General features: G+C 53.3%; 1 protein-coding gene across 1 annotated transcript in view; it reads right to left on the minus strand.

The window, feature by feature from the left end:
- LRRC56 (leucine rich repeat containing 56) overlaps nucleotides 1-16,444 on the minus strand; it is a 61,932-nt gene that overhangs the window by 20,428 nt on the left and 25,060 nt on the right. The window contains exons 3-6 of the mRNA XM_036763849.1: nucleotides 15,378-15,465; nucleotides 12,225-12,285; nucleotides 5,212-5,308; nucleotides 1,092-1,289 (exon numbers count right to left, since the gene is read on the minus strand). Of these exons, the coding sequence (XP_036619744.1) occupies nucleotides 1,092-1,289; nucleotides 5,212-5,308; nucleotides 12,225-12,285; nucleotides 15,378-15,465 (444 nt within the window). The remainder of the gene's footprint in view (nucleotides 1-1,091; nucleotides 1,290-5,211; nucleotides 5,309-12,224; nucleotides 12,286-15,377; nucleotides 15,466-16,444) is intronic.

Consider the following 16,444-nt stretch of genomic DNA (forward strand, 5'->3'; position numbering starts at 1 on the left):
TTGCTGTAAATCCCTGCCCCACAGCCCCTGATAAAATCCCCAGTCTGCATAAGAAAGGATGGACTAAGACCCTGCCATTTAGCTTTCAGCAAATGTCCCTGGGGCCCGGTGACTGCTCAAGACTCAGAACCTGAACTAATTAACTAGAAGAAAAGCCTAACCCTAACAGTCTCTTTGTTCCCTGAGTAGGCTCAGAGATGTCTCTATCTTATGTCAACAAACCCAGATGGAGCATTCCTTGGTTTGTCTATGGCCATTAAGGGTGAAAACCTTAACCCCAGACATTATCTTGAATTACGTGACTTTTCCTTATCCTGATATTTTATGAGCATATGCCATGTTGTGGAATGTTAATGGCAAATTGGACACAGAGATCCTGGGTTGTAATTTCAGTTGACACTTTGACAACTGTCTAATTTGTTGTATTTACAATCTATTCCATTAAGGAAGTTCCTCTTCTTGTATCATGGCCATAAAAAGTGAGGTAACACAGGCTTGCCGAGTCTGCTAAAATAACATATGTAAGTTTCAAGAGATAATTAACCACTGAACCTTGATTTCTGTATAAATATGTTTCCTTCACCCCTACTCTTGACTGTTCTGTTTTGGGTTGAACCCCGAACGGTCGCCGGCTGATAAATTCTCCATTTAAAACTTATACTCTGTGGCGTGTCTTACTCGCTCTCGGTACAACCCTTGGACCTGAGGAAGCTGTTCTCAGGGGGACCAGCCCTTCCATAGAAGGGCGGAAAGAAAGCACTACAGACATAAGGCATGAATATTTGGATATTTACCCACACAAGAGTCTCAGAGGCCTCCTTCTGGCCCAGCTCCTTATCACCTCATCATCCCTCCACCTTCCCTACTGCAAGGAAGGAAATCTTCCCATTTTTAAGAATGTAAAAGGGCCCTGGGTGACTCCTATCTTCAGTTTGGCTCCCTCCCTACTAGACTGGGAAGGGAATAGGGCAGGCAGACAGAATAAAATCACAGTGCCTTTGAGGAGGAGAGAGGAGAGGGACAAGCAACTCTCCCTCCCATGCCGGTCCCCCAAAGGGCCAGGGTGGGAGGGATCAGTTCTAGGTCCTCACCTCAGCTGCTTCTGGGTCTGGCCTCAGGCAGATCAAATTCCCCTCCAGAGTGAGCATGTTGAGTTTCTTGCAGAGACCCAGGTACCGAACCTGCTCAATATTCTCAATGTTGTTGCCCTCCAGGTCCAGAACCTCGAGCTGATCCAGCAGACAGATTTGGCTCAGGTCAGAAATGTTGTTGTAGGACATGTAGAGCTCCTGGAGAGACAAAGGGGACCATGAGCCTAGATGCTGCCCCTGGTGGGAGTGTGGAAGACAAAGCCCAGACATTGCCTCCAGGACTAGGCATCCCCTAGGCATGCCAGCTAAATCCCCTGAGACAAAGGGGACCATGAGCTTGGATGCTGCCCCCTGGTGGAGGGGAGAGCCTGGGCATTCTCCAACCTCACTTCTAATCTTTTGTGATGAGCCTCAGCCATGCAAGTGGCCAGAGAGACCCAGGAATTCCCAGGGAGGCAAAAGGGGCTGTAAGCCTGGACTCTGGTCCTGTTTGGGGATGGGGATGGAGAGAGCCCTAACAGGGAGCTGGGGCCCAAGGAGGGCCCATGAGAAATCAGCCTCTGCATTCCCTGAGCACTGAGCTTTCTGACTGGATCCTGGAGCAGCCCAGGGGTGAGAAAGGAGCCTCTTGGGCACAAGAGCCCAGAGACATCCCTTTCCCCGGCTCCGAAATCAGCTGCTTATCAGAGGCATGCTGTTGTGGGGGGCATGCTCCCTAGATCCAGAGTAAAGAGCCAGAGTGGTGATGATTCTATCAGGGGACCCCTCCCCTGGCTGTTACCATCAGAAGGAGAATGGGGAAAAGAGGAGCTGCGCTTTGAAGAAATAAACTCCAAGGAGGTGGAGGGTGGATGCCCCTGTAGAGTTAACTTGGGGAGAAAGTGCTTCAGGAAGTCCCCACGGAATCTCCAAGGACGCAGACAGGGAGGGACACACGCAGCAGTGGAATCTGCCTTCTGTGCCACCCCCCAAAGTGGGCAGGGCAGCACAGGCTGAGGTGGGAATGGGGCAGGGGGCTCAGACTGGGATTTTGGTGGGCTGGTCTTACTGAATTCCCAGAAAATTCACTTTAGGCCCTCCAGGCAGATGGTGTTACTGAGTAGAGGAAAGTCAAGAGACCCCAATAAGAAACAACCCCAAATGTCATTTTGTGCTTCTGCAAAGCTCTGAGGTCCGAAGGAGTGGCAGCAGCTGGACCACACTGAGGACATGTCCTGGGTGGAGGCTGACCACCCTGACCAGGCAGGTTCTTGGTACTGCTCTGGCCTGGCCTTGCCTGTTTGGCTCAGGGCACTAGAGACCTGGTAGAGAGCTCCTCAAGGCCATAACCCTGGGCAGCCCTCAGTACGCCAGGCCACCCCAGGGCAGAGGCAGAGCCCAAAAGCCAGTGCTTGGTCCAGCCAGCCTGAGCCTTCTCAGCCAGCCTGTTGCCCCCTCCTGGCCTCACTTGCCTCTCCTGGTCACTCTGACCTTCAGATCAGCCAGCCCTGTCCTTTGGAAGCCTTTGCCCTCTTGTTCCGTCAGCACCTGGCCCTGGCAGAACCGAAGCCCCGGGACTGGTGTGACCTGGCTGGGGCTGCCACACACAAACATGCTCTAGTCACCACAGGGCTCTGGAGAGGGCAGCCCTGGGTCTGTAATAGCAGCCTGGGTCCAATCTGGCCCTCATTCACAGTAATTTTGCACTTAGGAGGGCACTTAGGCTCAGACTTGTGTCCCACTTAGAGTTCAGAGACAAAGAACCTTGACTGAGGCAGTTACAGGGCAAAATCAATTAGCTCTAAACAGGATTAATTTTTTAAAAAGACCTGGCATCTACCCCCACACTGCACTGCTCAGATCTCCTGTGTCATCTTCCCTCTCAGAAAGCACTGGGCTCGGAACCTGACCTTCTAACCTGAGTACTCTCCCATCAACTATGTGGACATAGAGACTGGGACAACACAGTCACAAAGTGGAAAGAGGCAAGGGTGGGGGCCGGTGGAGGGAAACAGCCCAGTCAGGATGAGCAGAGACTGGAGGGCAGCCCAAGGACAGCCGACGAAGTGTTGGCTGGTGGGGGTTGGGGTTCTCTTAGGGGAAGGATGAGAATCAGGGAAAGGGCAGGAGCCCCATGTAGGGGGATGGGTTAGGGAGAAAGTTGAGCCCTTTGCTGTTTTCTTCCACAAAGAGAATGGCCTTTGTTTGCACTGGGAAGGTCAGAACAAAGGGGACAGACAAGCAGTCTCCGGAAGTGGCCCATGGGAGCGCTGAAGCCCCATCAGGGATATCTGAAAGGCTACAGCCTGGGAAGAGACGGTGTCCAGAACAAGTAAGGCCCTTTTCTGATGGGGTTTGCCTCAAACAAATTTGCCAGATTCTGGCGCAAAACTTGGACTCTTTTAAGGAAGCACAGGGGGTGAATTTAGAACTGCCTGAGTGACTGTACCTAAAGATCAAGTGGTTGGCCACCAAAGGTTTCCCTAAACTTGGAAGAGGTCTCTAGGGGAGGACCTCAGGGGTCAGCATGTGGTCCCATGCTTTGGATACTTGTCACATCTGTAGATGACCAGGGGCTGGGAGGGATAACACACATACCCCATGACCAAGTCCAAGTGCCAAAGATCTTGACCAGCAGGCCACTGGACCAACCCAAAGAAGATGAGGCTTTTTTGGACTGGACCCATGACTTTATTGGCATGCGGGCTCAGTAAGACATATCCCCCACCAATGCTGGGGAGGATCTGCTCTTCGACTTAGACAGAAGGGCACTGCACAGCCGGTGTGTCTCAGAGGTGGCACTTGAACTCAGGTCTCTCTTGTGTCTGGGTCTCTATCCACTGTGCTGTGAAATTTAAGATGAAAAATGGAAAAGTGACACTTGAGATCAACTTCCCAAGTTCCAGGTGAGGGTGGGAGGATGGCTAGGTAACAGAGCATCTGAAGAGAGGCTGGGGGCTTTAAAAAGCAGACTTCGAGCTTGGTGTGAGGCAAAAGCTGGGAGCTTGAAAGCCTAAATTCCAGAGCCACAGAGGCCACATGGCGGCCTCCATCCCCTGCCCGGCAGGTGCTATCAGGAGGCCTGTGGGCAGTTCTGGGTGGTGCCGGGGCCCTCCAAAGGTAGTGAGCATCAAGTCCAGCAGCAGCAGCAGCAGCAGAGAGCACAGTAGCAGGAGGAGGAGGAGCAGCAGCAGTTAATAGCAGTAGCCCTGGTAGTGGTAGTGGCGGTAGTAGGAGCAGTACATAACCCTCAATAAGCTCATCTCCAGTCGTCCTGATGAATATCTGGCCACTGGACCCAGATGGCTCAGGAGGAGGAAGTGAGGCTGGTGACCTTGCACAGCCCTCCCTCACTCAAATCCAAGTCGACTGCGAGTCATGTCATCACCTCCCTGATGTCTCTGCTCTCTTTGAGAACGAAGGACAAACATAAGTAGGAGGAGCAGTGGCGGCAGCAGCCGGCTCCAGCCCCTGCCATGCTGGCAGAGGGCTGCCCACTTCTCAGAGTCCTGGCTGGGGCGGGGGTCCCACCTGATGTTCTCTCAAAGCTCCCTCTCATTTTCTTTCCTGAGACTTGCCTTATTTTGATTTCTTTGAAATGTGCTGACACCAGGTCAGACAGACCCCAGCCAGACCCCAGCCATAGCCCTGTAAGGGGGCATTTCCTGCAGAGCCAGATCAGGACCCGGCGGTAGGGGGCTGTGTCCTTGAACCTGGCAGACCAGGCTATTGGAGCCTCGGGGCATCTGGCTTCCTTTGGCAAGCACAAGTTACGCTTTGATGAAAGTCTTTTTTGCATGTAGGTCTTTCCTTGTTCTCGGCCATCTAGCCCCATTCCTTTGGAGAATTCTCCCTACTCTAAACACCAGGGAATTCCGAGGGTCCCCTTAGGTATGTGAGTAAAGCAGGAGTAATGAAGGCACTGAGCTCCCGTTTCCCAGGGCTGCTGAGAAGAGCCCCTGAACTTTTCCCCAGAGCTGACCTCCCACCACCTCCCCAGGCCTAGGGGGAGACCTAGGGGCTAAGAGCCCAGGGCCTGAGGGGAACCTTGACCCTGAGAGGTCCCAGGAGACAACACAAGCAGTTCCAGTTTCCTAGGGATGCCAGGGCTGGGGAGGGGGGTCTACAGAGAGCCACCTACCTTCAGAGAGTAAAGGGAGCTGATTCCATCCAAGTCTGCCAGCCCACAGCAAACCATCCACAGAATCTGAAGGTGAGACAGGGAGGTGCCCAGGTCCCTTACAAGAGATCACAGAGGAGATTGTGGTGAGAGAGAGAAGGGCCTTCAGGAGGAAAAGGCCAAAGGTTCTCTGTCCCATTGAGAGAGACACCCTTGAGAGCCACTAACTCAATGTTAGCTTCAGCAGCAAAGATGAGAACGGACCCTGTTTACATCTGAGTGAAGGTGGTGTGAATTGCCGCAGCTAGTAAGTGTCTGAGGTCAAATTTGAACTCGAGTCTTCCTGAATCCAGGCCCAGAGCTCTGTCCACTGTGCCACCACCTACCCCTAAGCAGGGTCAGAGAAAGGAAAGAAGGGGGTGCCCAGTGATTCCCTGATAGGAGAGCCTCCCGACTAACTCGCTGACATCAGAGAGCCTTCTTGTCTCTAGGCCCAGAGAACTCAAAGAGGCTGTCGACTTTTCTAGTGACTCAGGTGGGCTGATGCTCTTGGAAAAGGAGCAGGGAAAGCCTGGCCAGAGGCACAGGTGGTTGTTTTATTGCTGCAGATTTGAGAAATGACCAATAGGGTGGGATGGGGGCAGAGTCTGAGCGTGAGCTTTGCATTTCTGGGCCACAGAGTAAAACACAGGCATGCACGGGGTGGACCCTCATGGGAATTGGGAGGAAGCTCAGGGGACCCTGTGCTGTCTCACTGGGTCATCTCATCAGCTTCCATGGATTCAGCCATCATCTCTACTAGGATGATTCTCAGCTTTGACCTCTCTTCTGAAGGCCAACTGCCGATGAGACACCCTAAACCGGATGTCCCATAGATGTCCCAAACAGAACTCGTTGTCTTCCCCCATCCAAGCCCTCCCTTCTTCCTATTGCTGTGTCTTCTCTATCGCTGTGGACAGCACCATCCTCTAGGGCTCAAACCCAGGGGTCCTCTTTGACCCCTCACTCCCTCTCACCCTTGTAAGGTCTCATGTCCCTTCTCTCCTCTGACACCACCACCACTCAGCACTTCTCATCTAGACACTTATAATAGCTGTTGGTTGGTTTCTGTGACTCGTCTGTCCCTGGTTCCACTCCGCTGCCAAAGTGGTCTTCTTAAAGTTCAAGGCTGCCTACATCACCTTTCCCTTCACTCAATCACCTCAAGGCTCAGATATAAAACCCTCTGCACGGCCACCTGGCCCCTTCCACCTTTCTTCCAGCACCGTGGTATCTGTCCCTTCTACAAGCCACAGTTTATTCAGCCGCTGATAAACTGATGGGCACTCCTTGAGTTTCCAGGGTTTTTTTTTTGCCATCATAGAATGAACTAGTATCTGTTTGATGGAAGAATTCATTTTACTTCATTATGCATATTATAAGCTATTTTTTTTCTTTTCTCTGTCTTTTTTAAGGGAATGGGGAATGGGAGAAAGAAAATAGATTTCTATTAATTAAAAAGCCCCTCTCCCTACACCCCAACACTCTATCACGTGGACGAGAGGAGAAACTCCAGGAGGAAGCCACATTGTCACTTGGGGAGGGATGGGCCACATTCCAGGGGTATTGCTCCATTCCACCTTCAAGGCACATCTATACAACTAAGCAGCCACTTATGGCCCTTTGAAGTACCTAGGATCATAGATGTGGGAGGGCCAGCCACACTTGGCAGATGCAAGATGTATATCCATGTGGGTCGTTTAAATAGCCCTGAACTTCTGAAGAGAAAGAGGGCCCTCTTTAGGACAAGAATCTATTGACTTTATAGTTATTTAGGAGGGCGCACATTTATAGGGTGCTTTAAGCTGGGGGCTATACACACGTTACCTCATGGAATATTTTGGAGGCCTCCTGTTTCCCAGAGCTGAGGCCCAGTCAGCAGATTGTGCCCTGTGCTGGGCATAACAACAATCTTTTATGCTCCGGATGATCTCAGCCTCTGGCAAAGCGTACTGCTTTGACCAGCACCAGGTGTTCACTGCCCCCTATTTCCCAGAGGCCTGAGGGCCATCCATCACCTTGTTTGACTTGCTCACAATCCCTGTTCCTTGTAACGGCTAAGTGAAGTGAACCAGGTATCGCACTCCTCTGTGAGACAATCAACGTAGAGACTGTTCTCACAGGACCCAGGATTGCCTGCATTGTGCGCGCCTGAGCCTGCCATGGGAAACGGCCGCTCAAGACCTAAGAATGATTATGTCATAGCTCAGTCCACTTAAGGATATAAGCACTACCTGTACCCCAACATGCTGAGCCCTCCTTTGGCGGGGGCGGGGGGGGCTTCCTTGCATGCCAGTGTTTTCCTCACTCTGAAATAAGTCATCTTGCTGCTTTGTCTCCTGACACACCTGCCTCTGGCCTGTTCTGTTCAGGCCGTGCCCAGGTTAGAGAGCGGTCCGTCTTGGGCTGCATTCCAAATTCTATTGCCAAACCCTGGGAGGGAGGCGCTGTTTTTATTCCCCTTTATGGCTGAGGGAACTGAAAGCTGGGAGGGATCCCAGGGTCCAGGGTCCAGGGTCCAGCAGCTAGGAAGCACCAAAGACTGAACTGGAACTCCATCTTCCTGGCTCCACACTGCCTCACTCAGCTGCCTTGGCCAACCAGAGGGGGCCCCACCCGGTGGCAGGGTCCGGAGGATCTGCAAAACTGAGGCCAAGGAAGACTATGGGGGAAGTGCTGCCTTGAGCAAAAGCAGGCTGCTTTCCCCCAGACCCGCATGGCAGAGAAGGGGGAGCCTGGTAGGGGCCCAGGCTCAGTGCCGTCCCTCAGAGAGAACAGGATGGGTCATTGTCTGTTTTAGATTTATACACACATGTGCACACACACACACACACACACACCACACACCACACACCACACCCCTCCACACACATACACATACCCCACACACACACCACACACACCACACACCACACCCCCCCACACACCACACACCACACACATACACATACCGCACACATACCCCCCACAAACACCACATACACCACACATATGCCACACACATACACATACCCCCCACACACACCACACACCACACCCCTCCACACACATACACATACCCCACACACACACCACACACACCACACACCACACACCACACACATACACATACCGCACACATACCCCCACAAACACCACATACACCACACATATGCCACACACATACACATACCCCCCACACACACCACACACCACATACCACACACCACACACACACACACACACCACACACACCCCCACACACCACACACACCACACACATACACATACCCCCCACACACACACCACACCACACACCACACACCCCCCCACACACATACACATACCCCACACACACACCACACACACCACACACATACACATACCCCACACACACACCACACACACCACACACATACACATACCCCACACACACACTCCCACACACACCACACACCACACACACACCCCCACACACACACCACACACCACCCCCACACACACACATACACATACCCACACACACCACACACACCACACACATACACATACCCCACACACATACACATACCCCCCCCCCCCACACACACACCACTTACCACATACCACACACCACACACACACACACACACACAATCCTGATGAATTTGGGTAAAAGAGAAATTCAAGACTGTGGTGGCCATCATGGGGTGGAAGGGACCATGGAGGTCCATCATTGAGTCCAACACCTTCATTTTACAGATAAGGAAACTGAGGCCCACACAAGTCCTAGCATCAGTCCGCTAACACTTGTCAGGTGACTCCTTGGTGCCAGGTATGGTGCCAACCTGGGGACACAAAGACAGATGGAAGCCAGTCCCCACTCTCAGGAAGCTCTCAGTCTAATGGCACAAGCTGTGTACAGGATAAAGCGGAGATGACAGAGAGAAGGTGGCAGAATTAAGGCAGCTCAGAGACCCAGAGCTGAAAGCAATCTCAGAGGCCATTGAGTCCAACACCTTCGTTAGCAGATGAGGAAACTGAGTCACAAGGAGGTCACAGGGTTGTGAATCTAGAGGTCACTGAGCCTAACTCCCCAATTTTACAAGGGGAGAAACTGAGGAACAGCGAGGGTCTCCTAGCTGATAATGTCTGAGGAAAGGTCTTCCTTCATGCAGGGACGCCCCCTCAGAAAACCCAATCCCAGCAATATTGGGACTGGGGGCCCCAGGGCAGGAGTTAGGTGAAGGGTGTGGGATATGATGTCATGGCATGGTATACATTGCACCATGTCATCAATGAACATCCCCAAGCTTATGAAATTAGGATAATTTTCCTTATTTGCAGGTAGAATTTCTCCACAAGCTTCCAGAAAAATACTCTGAGTGTGCTGAAGCGAGAGTGTGCATCTTAAGTGAAATGAACAGGAATGTGTGATTGGGGGGGAGGTAGTCAGGGGTCACTATTTTTCTGGTCTGTGGCTTGAGGGAGTCACCCCAAGGAGCATGGGCTTGCTCCTTTCCTGTTCCCTTAGAATTAGCAGCCCAGACTCTGCCCCACTCAGTCCATGGCGGCTGACCGGCTGGACCCCCTCACCTTCCCACCCATCTCTTTCATGTCCCATCACCCCTAGAACCTCCCAGCCTGTGTTGAGAATTCCACCACCTGGGGCAAAGAAAAAGGTGACAGAGTTACGATGAGTGAGAGACTTGGGTGTGTCCTCTGTCCTTGGGCTAGATGACTGCAGGTCAAGGTGGCTTTCTGCCTGGCCAGCCAGAAAACCAGCTGGGGGAAGCAGGGGCATCTGTCCCTGGTACTTCTTGGGGAGGGAGTACATTTGCCTCCAGGACTTTGCCTTCATTGACTAGTCAGACTCATCTAAAGGTTCAATTTCTTGGCACCCAGTCTCCATTGCCCAGTGGCACCTGAGGGATCAGAAGAAGAAAGGCAGATGGCACTGACTAGTACATCCACATTGTCACTCTGACCATAAGTTTACACTGCTATCCAGAGAGAATAATCAAAGAAAGTTGGGTTTCTTGTCATTTTCACCCAGAAGAGATATGACTTACAGAAATAAAGGATGTCCAAGCAGCTAGGCAGCCCTTCAATGGCACTCCAGAAGGCAGCCCTTCATGGGGCATAAGGGCAGGGTCCTAGGCCCTTCTCAGCAGGAGAGAGGACAAAGAGGTATGAGGTTCTGGGCCCAGGGAAGCCCTTTGGGGGCACAGATTGCCCTGGCCTGATACTGTTACAACGAGAACAAAGGCTTTTCTTTGAGAAGGGGCTGGCTGCAAGCAGCTTGAGCAGGAATATTTTATGAGATGTGGAAGATCAGTTCTTTTTCTGGCATCATTCTCAGGGTTAATCATGGGTGTCATCACAAAAGAAGGAAAGACAGTCTTTTGACTTGCATCAGTCAAAGTCTGCTTCATTCTCTACTCTCAGCTAATAAAACTTTTCATTATTTGGCTGAGAAAAGGCAACTAGAGGGAGGCAAAAGGCCCCATAAAGATAAGTGTATGTATGAGTTGACAGGGCTGAGGCATTCCTTGGAACCGTATGTCATATGGCAAACAAGAAAAGTTACTGTGAGAGGAGAGGCCTGGAGCTTACCCACCCTGGAGCTCACAGCCTGTCTAAACAAAGAACGATGCTTGAAAGTAAAGCTGTGTCTTTGGCAAGGCACCCGTGGGTGGGGGTGGGGGCTTAAGTGTGTCCTCAGGGGCCACGTCTCCAGACACTCTCACTTCCTTCTGGTAAGCCCTTCTTGCTATAGTGCCTCCTCCTCCTTCCACCACTATTTTTAAAGCCAGCCCAGGAGGTTGCAACTGCATGCCAGGCTGCCATCCATCAGAGTCAGGCTAGCAGGGCAGTGTTACATGCTGAGTTCCACATTTTTATGTTTTTACAGTTAAGGCTTCTTCCAGTCCTGGATCCCAGTATTGTATACATTGAGATCACTCAGCCAGGACTGGGAGATTAAGGGATGTCTCCACCTCAACAGGAGCATCGTGGGCTGCAGACTGTGCTATGGGCCCTAACGCCAAAGACATCAAGCTCTACGAAGGTCATGGAGACCTCTATTAATAATAGTAATGGATAATATTTATATGGTGCCTGCTATGTGTCAGGCACTGGGCTAAGTGCTTCACAATCATGACCTCATTGGATCCTCGAATCAGCCCTGGGAGGGGCTAGTATAATCCCCATTTTGCACTTGAGGAACCTGAGATAGACAAAAGGTTCAGGGACCTGGCCAGGGTCACACAGCTAGGAAGTGTCTGAGGCTGGATGGGAACTCAGATCTCCTTGACCCCAGGTCCAGTACTCTGGGCATTGTGGCAGCCCCTAGCTTCCATCTCTGAAGGATCCAGAGCAACTTCTCATCCCCTGTGACTCAGGGATTGTCCTGCTTTGCATATTAGGAAAAAGGCCAGGAGAGAGCATATAGAGGGGCTGGGCATCCTGGGATGGGTGGAGATGAGACCTAAGAGCAAATGGGAGTGATTAAGCCAGAGACTCTGGGAACCAAGCAGGCAGATCATCCCCAGTGCTGGAGCCCAGCCTTGGCCATGCCCCAGACCCATCTGCAGCCAGGAACTCCTTGCATTGCCCCTACCCAAAGGTCTACCCCTCCCAGGGCCCAATATGAGAGGCACTTGAAGGAAGAGAGGAGAGTGGGGGCGGGGCAGGGGAGAAGGGAAGGTCCCCTTGTGTGTGTTTAAGACCTACCCCTGTGGAAGCAAGGCAGCCTGGGACATTGCGCCTGGAGGATTCCAGGGAACCCAGGCTCTGCGCCAGCAAGGAGGCAGGAGAAGGTCAGGCATAGGCAGGTGTGGGAGATGGTCAGTGTTCTGGGTGGGGCCCTTCCCAACAAAGACAAGGGAGGAGGCCTGGCCCCAACACAGAAAGTGGGACAGGATGGACCTCTCAACCTCTGCTGGAATGGGAACTGTCCTTGGTACCCCCATGCACTCCCTCTGTGGGGCAGGAAGGACAGCCAAGGTGCTCCTGGCTCCTCGTTCCTTGCTTACCTGATGGAGGCCAGCAGGCTGTTGTTCAGTTTCAGTTGGCTCAGATTGGGCAGATGGGCACCTGTGTGGTCACAGGAGAGGAGACCGTTGGTACCAAAGCAACCAGCTGGCCGGCTGGAAAGCCTCCTTCCCAGGGTGGGTCTGCAGAGCTCAGCTCTTCTTCCTCCCCCTTTCCCCCATCCTCATCCCAGGCCAGAGGACTTACCCTAAGGCAAAAGCCAGGCTAGGGAGCTTGGCGGGGAGCTCCTCCCTGACAGGAGCCTTCTCATCACCCTCTCTCTGCCCTAGGCAGAGGGTCTCCCCTAAGACTGCAGCCTGCCCCTCTCCCCCAGGACACCCAAGGTTGCAACTTGTACAGCTCTAGTGATCTGCCCCAGACTCCTTCCCCGTCTCCCCCCCCCCCATCCCACATTGTCCCATCGAGGCAACACCAGGAGCACAGAGGGTGAACTCAGGTGGAAGGAGAGGTTCTGCCTTCCCAGGAGCCCAATTTCTGCCCCAAAGCCTCTGTCCTGGCTCTGAAACAGGAAGAGTCTGGCCTCCTGGTCTGAGCAAATGCCTCAGGGAGCTAAGGGAGGGAGCAGATGCTCCTGGCTAGCTAACTTCTTCACCCATCTCCACTGTCCCAGGGAAAAGAAAGACAACGACTCCTTCAGGAGACACTGGGGAGTTGGGACCTCTTCTTCTCCCCCCAGGGCAGGGCCTTTCAGGATTCTGAGTCTGCCAGGGGAAATCCTGGAGGGTTTTATGTTTTCCTGGGCTACTAGGGGGGTGCCACAGTGCACAAAGCCGGACACCCGGAGTCAGGGAGACTCATCTTCCGGAATTCAAATCCAGCCTCAGACACTTACTAGCTGTGTGACTCTGGGCAAGTCACTTCACCCTGTTTGCCTCAGTTTCCTCATCTGTAAAATTGAGCTGGAAAGGGAAATGGCAAAGCCCTCTAGTATCTCTGCTCAGAAAACCCCAAATGGGGTCACAGAGAGTTAGACACAACTCAACAACACTTTCCTGGGGCTCCAGCGCCTAGGGAAGAGAAAGCAAGGAAGAGACCAGGCACAGTCAGGGGCAGTACTGTGGAGCAGAAAGAGCGCTGACTTTGGGCCTCAAGTCACCCATCTTTAAAATGGAGCTAATGTTACTTGACCTATCAGCTACTCAGTCAACAAGCATTTATTATGCATGTACTATATGTCAAGCACTGTGTCAAGTGCTGGAGATTAAAAAAAGCGGGGTGGAGGAAAACAGCCCTCAGGGAGCTCACAGACATGCAAACAAGGAGGCACAAGCAACATGTCAACAGGATGAATCATCCCAAGGGGAAGGCACTAAAGTTAGAAGGTCCAGGAAGGGCTTCTTGCTGAAGGTGGGATGTTGACTGACACTTTCAGGCCTCCAGGAGGTAGAGAGGAGGAGGAGGAGGGAAAGGCAGGGAGAGGGAGGGAGAGGGAGAGGGAGGAGGGGAAAACAGGAGAGGAGGAGGAGGGGGAGGAGGAGGGAAAGGCAGGGAGAGGGAGGGAGAGGGAGAGGGAGGAGGGGAAAACAGGAGAGGAGGAGGAGGGGGAGGAGGAGGAGGAGGAGGGAAAGGCAGGGAGAGGGAGGGAGAGGGAGAGGGAGGAGGGGAAAACAGGAGAGGAGGAGGAGGGGGAGGAGGAGGAGGAGGAGGGAAAGGCAGGGAGAGGGAGGGAGAGGGAGAGGGAGGAGGGGGAAAACAGGAGAGGAGGAGGAGGGGGAGGAGGAGGGAAAGGCAGGGAGAGGGAGGGAGAGGGAGAGGGAGGAGGGGAAAACAGGAGAGGAGGAGGAGGGGGAGGAGGAGGGAAAGGCAGGGAGAGGGAGGGAGAGGGAGAGGGAGGAGGGGAAAACAGGAGAGGAGGAGGAGGGGGAGGAGGAGGAGGAGGAGGGAAAGGCAGGGAGAGGGAGGGAGAGGGAGAGGGAGGAGGGGAAAACAGGAGAGGAGGAGGAGGGGGAGGAGGAGGAGGAGGAGGGAAAGGCAGGGAGAGGGAGGGAGAGGGAGAGGGAGGAGGGGAAAACAGGAGAGGAGGAGGAGGGGGAGGAGGAGGGAAAGGCAGGGAGAGGGAGGGAGAGGGAGGGAGAGGGAGAGGGAGGAGGGGAAAACAGGAGAGGAGGAGGAGGAGGAGGGAAAGGCAGGGAGAGGGAGGGAGAGGGAGAGGGAGGAGGAAAAAGAGAGATTTGTTGAACTGACTTGTTGGCCCACTCCTCATATTTCTGTTCTGCTCCTGGCTTCTCCCTGGTGCCAACAGGCCTCTGAGCCCTTTCCTCCCTGCCTATGGGCACATCCTCATTCTGGGAACATGAATTCATTGGAACACCAGCCCAGACAACAAACAGAGGGAAGGACACCTTCCCTGTGCCTAGCCTCTCCATCGAGGCACTGGGCTCTCCTGACAGACAGGCTGCCTGATCAGACCACAACGGCATGTGCAGCCTGGCTCTAGGGGCCACATTTTCGAAGAGGTGACCAGGCTGGCAGGGGCCGTGGGCCGTGCTGCTCCCCTCCCAGTAGGCTCTGCTGCACTTTGAGCCAGTTGTCTTCCCGGGCCAGCCAGCTGGCTCTCTTGGCTTCTGCCTCTTGGCTTTCCTGGCCGTGTCCTTCCAGACACTTCTGCAGGAGCTACTCTCAGTTCCCACCCACTGCCTTCTTAGGAGTGACCCGGCTCTGTCCACAGCTCCTTGCACTTGTCTCCTCCATCAGACTCAGAACTCCTCAAGGACAGGAATTAATCTTTTTTTGCATCCCTGGCCAGCCCTTAGCACAGTGCCTGGCCCAAAGCAAGTGCTTAATCAAAGTTTGTTGACACACTAATGAGGATTCCCTATCAGGGAGTTAGACACCTTTCAACTAAGGCATTTGATGATTCTATGACTATCCGTGTGTCTGTGTGATTTGTGCACGTGTGTGCTAGTATACACATGCATATGTGTCTGTGTGTGTACATTTGTAGCTAGTGGAGCCCAAGGCCCAATGGGCAGGCCCTTTAAGATGATGGGGCCTGGAGTGGAGCATCCTACACGTGAGTGTGCTGGGGTGTGTGTGTGTGTGTGTGTGTGTGTGTGTGTGTATGTGTGTGTATGTGTGTGTGTGTGTGCATGTGCCAGGGGTAGGCTGTACAAGGGAGACACAACCCATCTTACCAAAGTTCCCCAAGCTGTTCTCCCGAGTGTCCACACACATCTCAAGCATGGTCACTTGCCGTAGGTCCTCCACCTGAGCTAGAGCCTGCTGCAAAGACCAATGGGGGTATCAGGCGTGAAGACCCCTGAGCACTTACCCTGCCTTGGGCGAGTTTCCTCCCAGCCTCCCTTTTGTCCCTTCTGCTCCCATCTGAGGCAGACCCACACAAGGTGCCCTTGGGTGAAGCCTTTCACCCTTGCCTCATCAATGACCACTCCAGAGTCCAGAGACACCACTTTACATCCACATGATTTCCAGGGCAAAGTTTGGGCTCAGACAAGATTTAACCAAAGGCATCAAGCCCTCTCTGGTTGTTGCCCTGGACAGGGGGTGTGTAGGTGGGACCCATTGGCCTGGCTCAAACATGGAGGGCTCTCGGTGCCCCCTCATCAGACCCTCCAGTGAGGGAAGAAGATGGCTTCACCGAGAAGGATGTTTGCAGCCACAATCTGCTTTCCAGGCTTGTCATTCCTCCAGTGGTGAGCTGATTTCTTGGAATACTAGCACATTGGTCTTTCTTACTCTGGCCCTGGTCTGCAGATTATTGGAGCCCAAGGTCAGCATGTGGAAGGTCAGGTCTGCTGTTTGTTGGGAAGATACCCACACCCCACTATGGAGCTTTCTTTCCCCCTTGGTGGATCCCAGGGAACCCAGCCTCTGCACCAGTGAAAGAACTAGGGGACTGTGCCTAAAGTAAGCCTGGGTGTGGCTTGGAGACCTGCTGGCCAGTTTGGTCACCATGTTTCAGGAAGAATATTGACAAGCTGGGGGTGGGGTGGGGGCAGGACCAGGGAATTGTCTGAAGATGGAGTAGAGGAATTGAGGGTGTGAAGCCTAGAGAAAGGAAGAGTCAGGGGCTGCCAGAGGTGGCTGCCGTCAGTATGTAGGGGGCTCTGGAGCTGAAACAAACCCTGCCTTGTTTTTCTTGGCCCCGGTGGCAGACCCCCTGGGGAGCAAAGGGGAAAGTCTGCAAAGAGGCCGGCTGAGGCTGTCAAGGCCGGCAGCCTCTAGCTGGGCCAAGGCCCTG

The sequence above is a fragment of the Trichosurus vulpecula genome, chromosome 6 (assembly GCF_011100635.1).
Source record: "Trichosurus vulpecula isolate mTriVul1 chromosome 6, mTriVul1.pri, whole genome shotgun sequence".
Classification (NCBI taxonomy): domain Eukaryota; kingdom Metazoa; phylum Chordata; class Mammalia; order Diprotodontia; family Phalangeridae; genus Trichosurus; species Trichosurus vulpecula.